The sequence below is a fragment of the Puccinia triticina genome, chromosome 14A (genome assembly GCF_026914185.1).
Source record: "Puccinia triticina chromosome 14A, complete sequence".
NCBI lineage: Eukaryota > Fungi > Basidiomycota > Pucciniomycetes > Pucciniales > Pucciniaceae > Puccinia > Puccinia triticina.
The window spans coordinates 2058151-2074334 of record NC_070571.1 but is presented as its reverse complement, the minus strand read 5'-3'; the positions used below and the strand labels follow the sequence as shown (position 1 = coordinate 2074334).

Below are 16184 nucleotides of genomic sequence, written 5' to 3'. Positions count from 1 at the left end.
TTCCCCTTTTCCTCTCTTTTGTTTCTAAGAAGACGAAGAATGCTCTTTCTTACTCCTATGTCTTCACGCAGTCAGCAAAGTATGATCCCCATCATGTTCCTTAGCTTCAATCACGTTTTCTTTGATTTTAACATGGGACATTGTACTACTGGAGCTTTACTAGTCTTCCTCATGCTCTCCTCAAAGCATTGCATAGCCGAGTGTCTCACCCAGAAGCAACATTTTTTGTCGCTCACATCCACGCTATTTCATGATTTCATAGTGAACTGAACCCCAACCCCATTGTGTAAACAGGCTGGTTGTCCTTATGTTGCCACATTGCTATCGAGTCAAGCTTACAAATCTATGGGTTTGATTTCTGATTGTTGTTCAGCATGTCAAACAAGTGGTGAGTGACCAAGGAAGGATTTGGAAATGGGAAATACAACAGGCCTGTCTTACCATCTTGTTCTTGAAAGGGTACCAGGCACTCTTGTCTATCCGGTCGGACCTCTTGTCAGTCCAAAGAATAGGACGCTCAACCTCCATTGGTTCGTCGTTGTCCTCCATGTGACGGTCGTCATTTGCAGCGATGGCATTGACAGCGGTCACAATGATTGCGCTCCTCATCGCCCCGGCGTTAGGCGGATCAGCAGAGTTTGTGTTCCTCGAGGCGTGCAGCCTGGCGAGGTCAGCATCTAGACAGCGTGGATTCTCATCTGGCTCGGCTTCCTCAGTGTTCAGGGCAAGCAATCCGGCTAGGCGCGCCCAAGCCCGTTCCTCTTGCGCGAGATCATCTTGGGTCCGCGAGCTTTCCTGTTCCGGGTATCGACCGGGATCCTGCGCAGGGGGGGTTGGGGGTGGGGAACTTGTCCTCCTGATCTCCTCGCGCTGTTGGAGATTTTTGAGGTGTGCGGCCGATCTCAAATGTTTGCGCCAGTTCTTCGTCCCTCTGGCCAGGGGACATATGTTGCAGTAGGTCATACCGTCCTCACAGGTGTAGTCTGACGGTGAAAAATCATCAGCCAGTGTCAGTCACCACCATAGGACTTTAGCATGCGTACCTTGCTGTACGTTCGGATCCATGACGGCGGCGGGTTCCTCGATCGTGGCCTGGTGGGCGTGTGGACTGTGCGATATGTGAAAGATTGACCGCCGGAGTGATTCACGGGGTGGACTGTCGACTACGGAAGCCCTAGAGGGACACGCATCCGGCCACTGTTTTGAAAAATCAAAAAATGTGATTTTACAAAATACAGATACATGAAACGTGTACCACATGTACCTTCCAACTTCGGGATTCCATGAAACCAGAAGTTGGATTCTTGAATCAATGGCCGGTGGAGATTGGTCATCGATAGGAGTCCACACCTCCGTTGATGCCCGGCCCGTACCGGCCGTCAATAGTCACTCGCCACATTCTCGATGACCGGAACAAACCGGTCATCGAGAAGAAGAAGATGTGCTTCTCGAGATGACCGGTTTGTTCCGGTCATCGAGAGGAGTTATGTAATTCCCAAGATCCGGAACGAACCGGTCATCGAGAGAAAGATGTACTCCTCAAAACGACCGGAATGAACCGATCATCGAGAGAGTGATGTACTCCTCACAACGACCGGAACAAACCGGTCATCTTGAGGAGTAGATTGATGACCGGTTCGTTCCGATCATCGAGGGAGTATGCACTCCGTCCGATGACCGGTTCATTCCGGCCATCTAGAGGAGTACATACTCCTCCCGATGACCGGTTCGTTCCGGTCATCCTGAGGAGTACATATGGTCTTGCAAGTGCGTCTGGGCACATGCCCAAGTCCCGCTTGGCCGAGCGCCACCGGGGGTTTGGGGTGTGCCCAGGAGGGTTGAGAGCTTGGCACACAGCCAAGTCCCGCTTGGCCGGAATCAAGCTCTGGGCCGATAGCCTCGCCAAGCATCACTATCGACTTCAATCACGCGGTACTTCACTTCGATTCTGGCCTGGTTGGACTAATACTTCATGGTAGGTTTTCTATTTATCTGGTTAACTTATTTTTGCTTGTTGACCATTCTGTACTGTACTGCTTTCTAGATGTCAGGATCGAACATCATGGATTCGACCGAATTGGAAATTCAAGCCAAGAAAGAACAGGCCCGCGAACTCGCCAGCCAGCTCCAAAAACTAAACCAACAGACCTTCCGAAAAGAAATGGTCCAGAAAGCAAAAGTAAAAATCAATGAAAAACGTACCTACACAAACGATCGTCTGACGCACAAGGAGCGCAAAGCCAACGCCGTCATCAAGCCCGAAGTCCGACAGCTTATCCGTGAAAACGTTACTGATGGAATGAAGGTCGTTGATGCCATGAAGACATTCAAAGTCTCCCGAAGCCAAATACAGTGCATCAAGGCCGAAGACCCCAATCTTGTCAAGACACAGAAAAAACGACCGGGCAAGTTTACAGATGAAATGAAAACGGATCTGCTCCTTCAACTCGAAGAAAAATCAACAACGACTTTAGCTGAGATGGCGAGTTTCATCAAGGACCGCTTTGATGTCAAGGTCTCGACGCAGGCGGTTAGTAACCTAATCCATGATATGGATATATCGTGGAAACAGGTTACTAATATTCCAGCTTCCTGGAACGAGCCACACCTGATTGAGCAGCGGGCAAATTTTGTACACCGACATGGTTTGGACCTTGGACGCAAGGTTGTTTTTGTCGATGAATTGGGATTTGATCTCCATTCTGGTCAAGCATTTGGATACTCTCCGTCTGGTATGTACCTTTTCCTCTTTTCTGATTCTTTTGCAGTCTTTTTGTTTATTTTTGAGCTGAATTTTTGATTGATCAAGGTCAACCTGCTTTCTTGAGCCTTGTGCCCAAGGCCAAGCAGGTGACCTTGATAGGTGCCCTGTTGGACGAGGGCTTTGTTTACCACGAACTACTCAACGCCGACAATACAAAAGCAAAGGGGGTCGGTGCCGACGACTTTTGTTTGTTCCTCAGTAGCCTTGGTGCTTGGTTGCCTTGGGAGTTGGTCGTCATCATGGACAACGCACCAATCCACCGAGGTGACCGCTTCGAGGAGGTCAAAGAATTGCTAGAGAGCTCTAAATCAATCAAACTCGAGTTTCTCCCTCCGTACTCCCCATTCCTCAATCCAATTGAGTACAGTTTCCACTCAATCAAAAACTATGTCCAATCCAAGGAGCCGCCTAATCAAGCGGCATTGGTTTCGGAAATCAAAAAAGGAATCAATGAATCAATCACACCGGAGAAATCACAAAATTTCTTTTCTCACTGTCAGCGCCTTTACCGCCCCTGTGCAGAATTCCAAGTGATCACTGGGCCAATCTTGAGTGGCCCAGCCGCATAGTTTTTTTTAAAATTCTGCATCTTCATTTTAACTACTTTAAAAAAGCTCCGAAAGTATGAAAACATCTAAAAACCAAAAAAAAATTGTCTCAACAATGTATGTAGTTTGATAGACAGAAAGCAATAGCCTTAAACCATAATTTGAGAAAAAGAAAAAATAAATGAGAGACAAGCACACTACAACCCTGAAGCCATGTGGTGCATTGGCTTTTGGCGTGCGTGGCACGCTTGCTTGAAATCGGCCCAGCGGGGCTTTGTCCCAAACCCTGCTAGCTTTGCAATGTGCCAAGCGGGGGTTGGGAGTGTGCCAGGCGGGCTTGGGGATTGGCCAAGCGGGCTTTGGGATCGGCCAAGCGCGCTTGGCCTTTTTTTGGCTGAACTTTGGTATGTGCCCAGACGGGCTTGCAAGACCATACTCCTCTCGATGACCGGTTCGTTCCGTTCATCTACAGGAGCATATACTCATCTCGATGACCAAGAGGACAGCCCATTGAGGGGAGCCCTCACTGACCAAACGGACCTGCCATCGAGGGGAATACGTTCCCGATGGCCGGTGTGTACCGCTCTGGCTGACTGGTCAGTACCGGTGACCAAGGAGTTGTTGATGAATCCGCGGTCCCATGGTACGCCTTCTCAAGCTCTCACATGAAAACATGAGCTCTGAGATTCATGGAATCCCAAAGTTGGAAGGTTTATACATGTGGTACATGTTTCATGCATCTGTATTTTGTGAAATAGCATTTTTTTGATTTTTCCAAACGGTGGCCGGATGCGTGTCCCTCTAGGGCTTCTGTAGTCAACTGATTTCCTGCTGGAGTGATTCACAGGTGTTAGAGTCCAGGATACACAAAGGCAAACTATAGTGGTTAACTATGTACTTAGATCACATGTACATAGTTTGTTTTAGCTTCCGTCAGTGACAGGTCCACTTGCACGCCCGGGATCCTCTCTCTTTCCTCACCGAGATTGGATACCGGGATCAACACGTGGAGAGCTGACCGCCGCCGGACTGTACCGTGCAGGTTAGTCAACTATTCTTAGCAATTCAACCAAGATTGGATACCGGGATCGACGCGTGGAGAGCTGACCGCCGCCGGACTGTACCGTGCAGTTTCCGAGCCTTTATAACAGGGAAGCGTCCTTGAGCGGCGTTGGCTCAGGTTCACTTCATGAAACAGGGCTCCCGGTTTCGCCAACCTTTGTGTGAGGCAAAACAAAGGGGCTCTGTTGTATGTACATATTTTGTCTGAGGCATCTGAGGGGGAGCCGGGGCAAGGACCACAGACACTGCCCACCCTCATCCATGCCGCGGGCCTGCCGGAGCCAAGCCGGCTGGATGGCAACTCATGGGCCCTTTGATTGCCCGCACCTGGACGGGGAGCCCATCAGGCGTCCTAGCTGCTCCGGCGACCCCAGGACGCAGTGGCGGCTGCCCATAACCAGTGGCGCCATCTGGACCCCTGCGTCATCCAGGCGACCGGCATGGACGCCCCCCTGACAGCCGGCAGTGACGCCTCCCCTACCGGTGCGTCACGCTGGCATCTCACCGGGGCGGCCATCTGGCGCCCAGATTGGTGGTATCTCAGTGTGGCGCCCCTCGGGGCACCACCTATGCCCACAGTCCCGGTGGCGCCCCCTAGCATGACAGAGTGGCGCCTGTACGGCCCTGGGTCCCTGTCACACCACCGTGGCGCATGGAGTGCTGGGACGCCAGCTGGACGCATCGGCTTTGCCCGATCTGCCCCGCTGTGTATGTACAAGCGCATTGATGGAACACAGAAAATCAAGGCCCCGTTTGGCAGCAGTGATGTTATGTAATAACTACTGCTTTTCTATAACCAGGCCTCACCGAGGCCCAAATCATATCACTCGCGCGTTTGGTAGATTTGAGAAGTGATGAGGGTCATCACGACTTTTGTCATCACCGCTCATCATCCCCGCCATTTCCCACATAGTACCCCTGGGGGTGTATTTGGGATGATATCGGCACACTTACACAACACATCCCCAACCATACCCTCCCACCAGTACATTTGTTCCGGTACTCCCCTCAATGGCCGGTACAGACTTTGTACCGGCCATCGAACTTAGTCCACACTCCACTCCCATTGATTCCAACACACCCGCTCATCAAGAGAATATGCCCCCTGCAAGGTTGGATCTACCGACCATCCTCGTTAGCGACCAACTGTGTCGGCCATTATCGGGAGTGGATGATCCCTTGATGACCAATACAGTCATTCATCAAAGGGAGATGAGCTCGTATTCCCTTTGGTGACCGATTCTATCGTTCATCAAAGAGTCTACATGTATGTATATGTACTCCCTGATCTCGATGAACAATCAAGTTGGTCATTGAAACGACCTTGAACTCGCCTCGATGAGCATTTCTACCGGCCATCGAATACACAATCCAATGGCCGGTATGTACCGGCCATGCAGCTTGTTATGTAGATCAAAGTACATGACTCGAGTGTCTGCCAAACACTCGAGTTATGTAGAAATATATAAAATACACAAGTGATGTGCATCACATTAGGTAAGTGCATGTCATCACATGACATTACTGCTGCCAAACGGGGCCCAAGAAGTTTGCTCATGCAACAATCTACGTCTAGAACTAATTAAAGGAGGTCCAAGAAGTACGTTCAAAAGTCGATTCAGGTTTGGCTCAGAACGCCCTCGAAGTTTGGCTCTCCTTTGCCAGACAGACACTGCAAAGGGCAGCAAGTCAGGGTCACGAAGTCTAACCGGACTTATGCACAAAAGCAGAAAGGCAAACCAGGACGACATCGCAAGCTTTGCCGAGCTCTTTGGCCACTGCGATAGTCTTATTGACAGCGTGTGCGGATTCTATCGACGGCAGGATCTCCTCGAATTCGGCACAGATCTTGACTCCCTGGATCGCCTCGAAGTCCGTGGCAGAGCAAAACTCCGCTCGTCCGGTCTCCTTGAGCCAGGCCAATTCAGGCCCGACGGCAGGATAGTCTAAGCCGGCGGAGATCGAGCGGGAGTTGAAGATCTTGCCGGCTTGGTCTTGCAGGACGTAGGTAAGCGCGCCATGGAAGATGCCTTTGGTCCCTTTGGATAACGCCGCCGAGTGTTGCTCGTCATCAATCCCATTGCCGCCAGCTTCCACGCCAACCAATCTCACGCTCGGCTCGTCGATAAGCGGATAAAAGGTGCTGTAATTTTGAATGATTTCAAGTTGTTGACCACTTTCCCCTCCAAACCTTCACTGTGACTGACACGGCAGAGGACTGACTTACCCAATCGCATTGCTACCCCCACCCACACAGGCTACTACCGCATCCGGTAACTTACCTTGCCTCGCTTGTAGTTGCTCCTTAATCTCTCGACCTATCACGCTCTGGAAATCTCGGACTAATGTCGGGAGTGGATGCGGCCCGATCGCGGAGCCAATGAGATAATGGGTCGAGGCAAAATCTGATGCCCACGCGCACATCGCCTCATCTGCGATTTGAAAAAAAAAAAAACGAAGTGATGAGTTTTGTTGAAAGCGTTCAAGTTAACAGAAACGAAAAGAAAGAGATAACACAAATGCTTAACTGATTGCATCCTTTAGTTTTTTGTTGCCACTACTAACAGTTACAACTTTTGCATCTAGTGCTTTAATCTTGAGCACAGAATTTTCCCGTCTCCGAACATCTTCCTCGCCCATGTAGATGACACACTCCATTCCGAACTTTGCGCAAAGAGACGCAGTTGCAAAGCCGTGATGCCCTGAGCCACTCTCGGCGATAATCCGAGTCTTACCGAGCCTCCGGGCGAGCAGGATTTGACCGAGGACGTTGTTGACTTTATGAGAGCCCGTCAGGTTAAGGTCTTCGCGTTTGAACCAGATTTTAGCCCCGCCGACATGGGCGGAGAGTCGTTGGGCAAAGTGCAACTCAGATGGCCGGTTCAAGTACTCGTAATGGCTCCTCAACTCGGCCTGGAAACTGGGATCAGCCATAGCTTGACGATAGCATTTCTCAAGGTCTAGCAAGCTTCCGATGAACGCCTCGGGGAGGTACCGTCCACCGAACACGCCGAACCGGCCAGGGCTGGAATTTTCGAGTGAGCTGGGTCCGGGAGCAGCCGTTGAAGGCCTCGACAAGGATGATGGTGTCGAGCCCGCGGGTCTTCTCCCGCAGATCTCCTCACAGAACTTGGTCAGCGCGTCGATCGGGATCCTTTTCGAATTGACCACCTCGATGAGCTTCGAGCCTACTACGGCACCATTCGCCAATCTTCCGACGTAGTCGAACTGGGCCGCCGTCGAAATCCCGAAGCCGACGACCAGCGGGATCGGGATCCCGCCGGCCCGGACGGCCAGCTTCCGGATTCGGGTTACCAGCTCAGGCAATGAGCTTGATACCTGGCTCCTGGCCCCTGTAGGCCCGAGCTAATTATTCAAAAAAGGAGTTTAGGCAAGAGATGATGTATCAGTAAACGGTGTGAGCAGTGGCTTGGGTTTAAGGTCCATCAACACATGCCTGTGAAATGACGTAGATAAAAGAATCGGCCTTCGAAGCCAACGAGCGGATCCGACTGTCGGTCGTGTTTGGTGCTATCAACGGCACATAGCTTAATCTGTGCCCGAATGGAGAAAAGATCCAGTCCTGGTGAGCCAAGTTGATTCTGTTGTTAAATGATTTTTTATATAAACCAACCCAGATCTGGCACATAAGACCTGAAACTGGAAAGCTTCTTCCAATGGTAGATCTGTAATCAGAAATCCGCTTGCTCCAACTGCTTTGGCTTCAACCACCGCAGCCTTTTCTCCATACGAGAAAATCGAATTGTAATAACCTTGATACTCGAACCGGGGTTTTGTTTTTTATTTCTTCAGGTCAGAACTTCTCGCCCCCAGAGTACGTTGGAGAGCTGGAATGAGGACAAGGACACATCCACTTGCCCATCAAGATTACTGGGGCTTTCAACCCCATCGACCTGGCTTCGGAGATGAATTTGAGACACATTTTGAAATCCACTTTGTACCATAAAGCAACCTGTGTAACATGAATGAGTGCCCAAACGGAGTTAATTTCACTGCAGACAATACGTTTGCTGTTGTTACTGACTTCATGACATTCTCGAATCACTGGACCATCGGCGGAGGGTTCACTAAATGGAATTCCGAGCTCAATGATATCAACCCCACCGGCCTCCATGGCCAGCATTAAGGGTACCGACATTTGAGGGCTTGGATAACCTTGTTGTTTTAGCGCACAAAGAAAGAAAAAAGGAGCCAAAAAAGAGTGAGTAAACTCTCAAAGAAGGTCCAATGGCTTAATGGATATGCAAACCTGCGGTTATGAAGGCGACGAATACCGGCAACTTCTGGCTGGCCTTGTCATCAAATACCTTTCGAAGATGCTCGGTCATCGTCTCGTTTCGGTGCTCAAAAGGAGTGGCAAGGTACAAAATTTAGATTGGTAGGGAAAATTACGAGTTTCGAATGATGACTGGAATAATCCTGTGCCCAAGACGCTCGATGGCAGTACATAAACTTTTCAGTCATTCGATAGAGAAGCTAGAACTGTATTCACAGCTGATCAAGACTGCAAGAGCATCAAGCTTGCAGTTCTTGTTCCAATATTCCTATTTCCGACTTGAACACAAAAGAAATCTGCACCTGCACCCTGTGCATTGGCTACCGGGAAGACACTCCGGTCTTTCGGTTTTCGATCGCCCTGGAGATCTGCGTTGTGCCTTTTTTGTTGCATGAAAATACCTGCCATATTGGGCTTGCGTCACGATTTTATGCTGGATCACATACTACCCTTTCAACGTGCGGGAGGAGAAGAAAAGAGGGATACACAACATAGCAGCTGAAAGAAACAAAGAAAGAAAGGAGACATGAACTGGCAATGGCGTAGAACTCAGCCTTGGACCTGAGGAAGTTGATATGCATAAAGAGCATGAAGAGCCTGGTTTGGATGCTGAAGCCAGGGATAGGGCAGTGTCGTAAACATGTATTGTGTTTTGTAGAATGCTTGGACGGATAGTCCTGTTGCTGTGCACAAATCATGGCATTCCGTAATTCCACTTTTTTTTGTTTTTGCCTCGCATTTTGAAATAAAGATCATCATGATCATTTTCACGAAGCTACAGGCGGGCTCCGTAGGGCAGAATGGTGGAGATTAAACTGGGGCTGTGCCAGACAACCCCATAACTAAAGCACTCAACTTCGCTCTCAAAGTCCAACCATTAAGCAAAACACAATATATCAGATGAATGAGTTTGATTAACTGGATTCCTGTAGATTCCTGTAGATGGCACATTCGCCGGGGAGGCCTGGCAGAATCACCCTCAAAATCATTCAACAATAGTTGAACCATCACACACTGTTTCCTCCAGCAACACCTCCTCATCCATTGCCAGGAAGTACAATGAGAGATGTCACAGGAAAATGAAACCATCTAATACCCCCCCCCCCCCTGCATTTCCTAGCTTTGAACATTGGTCATATGGAGCTTGAGGTGATTGATCATTGTGAGGTGTTTGAGTTTGGTAGGAGATTTGGTCAGTCTGTTGGCTGGCATGTTGATGGTTAGAATGGAGCTGATGTTGACCAAGTCCTTGGCAAAAGCCTCCTGGATGAAGTAGTATTTAATGTCAATGTGTTTACTGTGCTGATGGATGATGTTTGATGTGTCAAAGTCAGAGGATATTTTTTTGGGGGCAGGGACGCGGGCAGGAATGTAATCATATCCAGGCTTCATGCAACCATAGCTTGATGATGATACTTGGGCTTGCAGCGCAGCATGAGTGTCAGACACTGCGGCGGATCAAAGAATTCTTCTTCTTTACCAGATCAAATCATCTGCGGATCAATTTGAGATTGTGATTGATCTGATTCATCGACTTCCTCAAAAAGATCTTTGGCCCCGTTTGGAGCCAATAGGGGGGTTCACAGTTGAATTTCAAAAAACTTTGGAGGTCAATTTAAGGCCTTTATGAACATAATTTTAAAATTTTGGCAAGATGTCCAGAAAAAGATGAGACTGATCAATCAGTGCAATTTATCAACTTTTTAAAAATATGTTCATAAACAGGTTAAAATGGGTCCTAAAGTTTTACAAATTTCAATTGTGAACCCCCCTAATATAAATACAGGTGATATAATCCAAGTTTATTAAAGCCTCTGAATCACAAAACAAAAATTCAAGGGTTTCCCCTACAAATCACAAAAAAACACAAAAAAAAATCAAGGGGTTCCCCTCTACAACTTCCAGAAAAAAAAACTTAGGGTTTTTCCTCTACAAATATAAAAATTAACAAAAAAAATCACAATATTATGCCAGCCAAAAAGAGGACAATAATCTGCACCCAGCCACCTAACATCAGCAAGCTGATGCACCGTGGCCCATCATCCATCCCTGTCTAGCAGGGTTAAAAAATGGTGAGAGGATGACCCCCAGCGCGCCGCATTGAAGGCATTATGCAAAGGGGGGCCAACAATTTTAACCCCTCAAGCTGCACAAGTGCAACAGCGGAGGGGGTGAGGACGAACCGCACGCTGGAAGTACAGCGGCAGAGGACGCCCCGGGGATTTATTGAACCCAAGGACCTCCTATTTATACCCACTTACCAACTCAATACAGCAGCTCCACCGCATCCCATGCAACAACAAAAAGCCACCGCCACGCCACTGCCCCAGTTACGAACCATGCAGCCCTGACGATGAAGGTAGATTCCACTGCAATCTCTTCCTCGCCATCACTTCAACGTTGTTGGCCGGCCGACTGTCTCCCACTCGACGTTACAACAGCTGGCCAACTATTTTCCCAAGAAGGCATCGAACTGCCAGATTGAGCTCAAAACCTGGTGCGTACCGCCCCCACCTTTGCCCCTTCATCCAAACAAAAGAGACAACCCTGATGCAGGCCTGCCTGTTTTTTCAGGGCCGAGACGCTGACCTCGCATGGAGCGCTTAAACCAGTAGGGCAATGGCGCTGACTGCCTTGGCATGTCCAAATGCAGCGGCGATCAGGATGATAGCCGGCGACCCGTCTTTGTCCCTGGAATTGAGCTCGATCCAATGTCTTGGCTGTCCCTGCCTTCCAAACACCCCTCCTCAACCCTCACCTCCCACCTCCACCGCAGCGTCTCTTCATCCTGCCCCACCTCAACCTACGCCGGCTCAGACATTGCTCACTCGCCCCAAGCGACCGCAACTCCGCCTCCAGGTCTCCGAGCTCAAGCTGGTTGAGCAACTGCACTCCTCCTTTCCCTCATCCCTGTTGACTCCAACCAAGGGAACAACGAAGCCGAAGAAGGACAAAGGATTGGCTCAGGAAATCACTGCCATTGACCGGGCCTTCGGGAGCGAAGATGAGGAGGCATGGGAGCTACGAGCCCCCAGTGGCCCCTGAGTGTCTCGGCGGGCTGCTTGACTTGCGCGAGATGCTGCCCTTTGTCCTGCCCTCCTCGACGGAGGTTTTGCTCCAGTTCAGGAAAACCGGGCAGACTTGTCTCATCCCTGATGAGCCGAAGCCTGGCAGTCTTCGGGAGTGAAGACGAGGAGGCATGGGAGCTACGAGCCCCCAGTGGCCCCTGAGTGTCTCGGCGGGCTGCTCGACTCGCGCGAGATGCTGCTCTTTGGCCTGCCCTCCTCGACGGAGGTTTTGCTCCGGTTCAGGAAAACTGGGCAGACTTATCTCATCCCTGATGAGCCGAAACCTGGCAGTCAGTGGTGGCATACCGCTAATGGGGCCGATGATAGACCCCTAGATGTGCAAGCTGACATGCATGTTTTTTTTGGGCCTGCAATGTTTCCTTCTTTGCCCCGTTCTCTCCCAGATCATGTTGTGCCGATTCTTTTTCCAGGCCTCGATCAATCTCCATTTGTCTAGCATCCCGACCTTCTCAACCATCCCAATTTTCCAACATCCAAAGTCTTGTATGACACTCATGCAAATATCCGGTTTCTCTTGCTCTTTGAATCACACTAATCTGGAGGCATCACCCAATTCCCAGGCAACCTGTCAGAGAAGAGCAATATCAATGAGGTCGGCCGCTTGGACGAGGACAGCCTGTATGCAGAATGGAAACTTAGGTACTATAGCACCACCACACATCAGAGCAAGATGGGACATAAATTAGAGCAGCAAAGATTCATCAAGTTTTTATCCGCTCAATTTGTGCGGTGTGGATACATGAAGACACACTTATGTTGAAGCTGTAGCACATTTTCTGAAAACTTGAAAACTATGAAGATTTGTGTCTGAGGTACAATTGCAACAGCAATTCTATTCAACTGATGATTCTTCTATGGCAAACCTCCCTACATCACCTTTGCATACTCTTACAAACCATTCATTTACCTTGCCACATAGAACCTTATACAAGAGGCAACAATTATTCATTCAGGTCATATGTACTTTTCCCTTCCTACACCAAATGTGAGTGTGACTTGGCCACCAATGGAAGTGTTAATGATTACTCTGCCAGCTACTAGATTACATTTGATCAGATGGAAATCCATAATCAACTTACGCTACATTATCTGGGTTTTCCAGTAATGTAATTATACAAATGAGTGCCCCACTACTTTACCGCTACCCGTAGTGGGGAATTTACATCTTGAGCCGTGGCGTAATGCCAGGGATAATTCTTTCCCCCAGAAATGCCAGGGATAATTCTTTCTCCCAGAAATCTGGTAGCGTAGTGTGTTTTGGCCCTGGATAACGGGTCCACTCATTTTCCATGGCTTTCAGCCCAAAAGAGGGACCCAGCGCCTGGCTAGTGCCGGAAGTGCACTCACAGGTACCGGCGGAGTACTGGCGGGTGCCAGCGGAGCACAGGCGGGTACCACCCAGTTTATTACCTTTGCCTGGTAGACAAGATTTCACAACCGGCACTGTCTGGCAGGTGTGAAGTGGGTACCCACCCCGGGTTGACAGAGAGATTCTCTATCCGGGGGGGAAACATCCCTTTTGGGCCCTGGTCATGCCCCTGATAGGGTAGTTGCAGTCAAAATGTGGTAAATGAATTTGCAAATAGTGTAGTGCATAAAAATTACGTGTAAAGTAGCGGTAGCGACCCAAAAATTGCTACTTTATCATCACACTACCGCTACAGGTAGTGTAGTCACCCATTGTTGCCATAATGCATGGCTTACTCGTTACCAATCACAAGACTTAATTGCCCAAGTAACAATCACAACCCCAAATGATCAATATTTGCCTCATGTTCACTGAAGATTACTCTTCATATCACCTCCATCTGGACCCCAACTCAAATTTTACTCCAAATGAATATGGTGCTGCTTGGTCTTCAGAGCTTACAACCCTGCAGCGGCGCAGCCGCCTTGGCCTCTAGTCATTTGTAAATTCAATAAAAAATACAAAACTCAACATAAAGAATCCAATTTTTTTTGTAGGAAACCTACAGTACTGGTCTCATCAACTATGAAGTCAGATTTAACTGATTCAGCCATCCATAATACCATTATATTGCTTTGTTTTGGTCAAAAGCAATATAATGTTACTACAGTACTGAATATGGCTGAATCAGTTGAATATGACTTCATAATTGAAGAGACCAGTATTTTAGGTTGCCTAGAAAAAATATTTGGAGCTTTATGTTAAATTTTGTAGTTTTCATTGAACTAGAGGCCAAGGCGGCTCCGCCGCTGCGGGGATCAAAGTTGTCCCCTCTCATGCAATAAGTTCATGCCATTCAGTGTTCCAGTATTACACACAATAATTTTATATTCTACATCAAATGTGTAGTCATTCCATGTAAAAATTTTGGATACCAAAATCCAACAAAGTATTGCTCACAGTATTAAATTGCTTACTTCAAAGTCTTACTCACCCCACATTTCCAACTAAGTTGATTTTTCTTTTTGACCAATTTCAAGATAAATTGAAATTTTCAGGTGCAAATGCAGGCCAATAATGTTCCAACAGGTCAACTCAAATTGTGGAGTGCTGCCATGGTTGGACAGGTCACAGCCAGCAACAAAGCTTGCAGCCCAATTTCATTGCACTCAGATTGAAATGCACCTTCTTGTCATCCAGTCCTCATGGTTTGAATTCCAGTGAACCCAAATCTCACACCCAGGGGCTCTATCCATTTCATAAATTTTGCACTTCAACATGGTGAGAGCTCAACAGGTTATGTTTTCTTCTACCAAACCATATGTTTATATTACTTGAGGGAATCCTATTTCCTTACTTTGGGTTAGTTTTCTGTGTGTTATTCAAAAACTTCAAAAACACAGTCAGAGGAAAAGTAAAAAGGAAGTAGGGTAGATAATGGTCAACAAAAAATTGAGATGGAACCATTGAGGGTTAATGATTGTGGGAGGGTGGTAGAGTCTGAACTCAATAATCATCAGATACATCCTGTCATGTTTCCTCCTCTTGAGTTCAATAGGAAACCAGACCAGTCCTCTAACTTATTTTGAGGTTGTTTTGATAGTTATCTTCTTGATTGTAATGAGCCCCATTTGAAAAGTGAAACCAAACCCTGACAAACTGAAATTTAATCAGCTATCTTTTTCAAGTCACTGTCTATCCAACTGAATGTAACGTAGAAAGAGAATAATCTGTTCAAGTACAAAAAACGGACGGGCATACATATGCATATTTACCATCTCTCTCCTGGCGAATGTCAACCCTTGTGATAAAGTGGAGCTTGGATTCAATACAGGGGACAAATCTAGCCTCGAGAGTCTCTGTAAGATCTTGTTTTTTAGCATCATGGGTAGATAATATTCTTCAGTTTTTCCAGTGATAAAAACAAGGAAAGTATTGTTGGGTGCTTACCAACGGTAGCGTTGCAGCGGTCTTTGCTGAACGTGACAGCATGAAACTTGATTTTATTATTGACCAAGATGACTTGACTGGACCCTAGTCGTCAGCTTCCCAGGTTGCTGAGAACGTCCAGGAAAAGAAAGATAGGGCTGAGGCGAGAGCAAAAGGAAGGGAGGGATGGGCTCTGCATCACACAGTTTTCCAGCGAGTCCAAAAGGAGGGTTTATTGGTCAACGGTGCAGAGGCCGAGCGGGACGGCAAGGCGCAGGAAGTTGCCAAAGATGTGCCAGTCGCCCGGGCTTGACTTGCTTGCAAAGGGGAAGCCCGGCTAAACAACACAGGACCCCAGGCTGAGCGTCGGGCAAGGCAAGATGAGGAGAGGACGTACGCTGTAGCCGCGTTCGCTCCATTCGACCGCGTCCTGGAGCCGATCCAGAAAGGCCTTGAGCAGCTGGAGCACCTCTATCCCTTCCTCGCGATAGAGCCAGGAGTCGAGGAGGGCCTTCAGGAAGGCGGATCCGACGATGGCGCGGGTCTGTCTGAGGCCGAGGGGGAGCTCGAGGTGCAGGAGGGGTCGCCGGGAGGGCGGGTGGGGGCGCTGCTTGGCTGGTATTAGGCGCGCCGGACGGTCATCGCCGCCTGTCGGATCGGCCGGGGGTTCTGGTTGTTCAGCAGCAGCGTGGTCAAGTTGTTCAGCAGCAGCGTGGTCAGGTACACAAACATCTCCAGGTCGTCCGGGTTGATCTCTGCCGCGGAGGCCAGTCGCGAGTTGAGCTCATGCAACGAGCGCCCCGTGTGCTGTACCGGCGGGCCTCGCCCGAATGGCACGAAGAAGGCCAGCTTGCTGTCCTGCGTCCACAGGTTCAGGAGCGCCCGGACCAGTTCCGTCTTCTGTGTATTATCCTCGCCGGCCATCAATTTGGAGTCGGAGCACATGAGGATGTGGAACTGGTTGGACTCAATCACAGCACTCGTGAAGACGTGACGTAGGGGGGAGGCAACGGCAGGGTAGAGTTCTTTGAGCTTGACGTTCCAGTTGGCCATTTTGGCAGGGTTGTCCTTGTTGGCGGGCGTTCCA

The 16184-nt window shown here is 48.8% G+C and overlaps 5 protein-coding genes across 5 annotated transcripts; 2 read left to right on the top strand and 3 right to left on the bottom strand.

Moving 5' to 3' along the window:
* Window positions 1-343: 343 nt before the first annotated feature.
* PtA15_14A187 (uncharacterized protein) lies at window positions 344-1065 on the bottom strand (the record flags this gene model as incomplete). The annotated part of the gene is made up of 3 exons (XM_053162877.1): window positions 344-358; window positions 442-776; window positions 1044-1065. 3 exons carry the CDS (start codon window positions 1063-1065, stop codon window positions 344-346), a joined length of 372 nt encoding a protein of 123 aa, XP_053026860.1.
* A 4927-nt stretch (window positions 1066-5992) lies between these two features.
* Window positions 5993-8723, bottom strand: PtA15_14A186 (uncharacterized protein; the record flags this gene model as incomplete). Its single annotated transcript, XM_053162876.1, has 9 exons — window positions 5993-6046; window positions 6115-6517; window positions 6602-6806; window positions 6903-7740; window positions 7826-7928; window positions 8009-8147; window positions 8242-8347; window positions 8420-8550; window positions 8645-8723. The coding sequence occupies 9 exons, from the start codon at window positions 8721-8723 to the stop codon at window positions 5993-5995; spliced, it is 2058 nt and encodes a 685-aa protein (XP_053026859.1).
* A 2567-nt stretch (window positions 8724-11290) lies between these two features.
* PtA15_14A185 (uncharacterized protein) lies at window positions 11291-11716 on the top strand (the record flags this gene model as incomplete). The annotated part of the gene is made up of 1 exon (XM_053162875.1): window positions 11291-11716. One exon carries the CDS (start codon window positions 11291-11293, stop codon window positions 11714-11716), a length of 426 nt encoding a protein of 141 aa, XP_053026858.1.
* Window positions 11717-11747: 31 nt separating this feature from the next.
* PtA15_14A184 (uncharacterized protein) lies at window positions 11748-12196 on the top strand (the record flags this gene model as incomplete). The annotated part of the gene is made up of 3 exons (XM_053162874.1): window positions 11748-11780; window positions 11846-12029; window positions 12171-12196. The coding sequence occupies 3 exons, from the start codon at window positions 11748-11750 to the stop codon at window positions 12194-12196; spliced, it is 243 nt and encodes an 80-aa protein (XP_053026857.1).
* A 3133-nt stretch (window positions 12197-15329) lies between these two features.
* On the bottom strand, window positions 15330-16150 carry PtA15_14A183 (uncharacterized protein; the record flags this gene model as incomplete). The annotated part of the gene is made up of 3 exons (XM_053162873.1): window positions 15330-15434; window positions 15495-15641; window positions 15734-16150. 3 exons carry the CDS (start codon window positions 16148-16150, stop codon window positions 15330-15332), a joined length of 669 nt encoding a protein of 222 aa, XP_053026856.1.
* Between the last annotated feature and the right edge of the window lie 34 nt (window positions 16151-16184).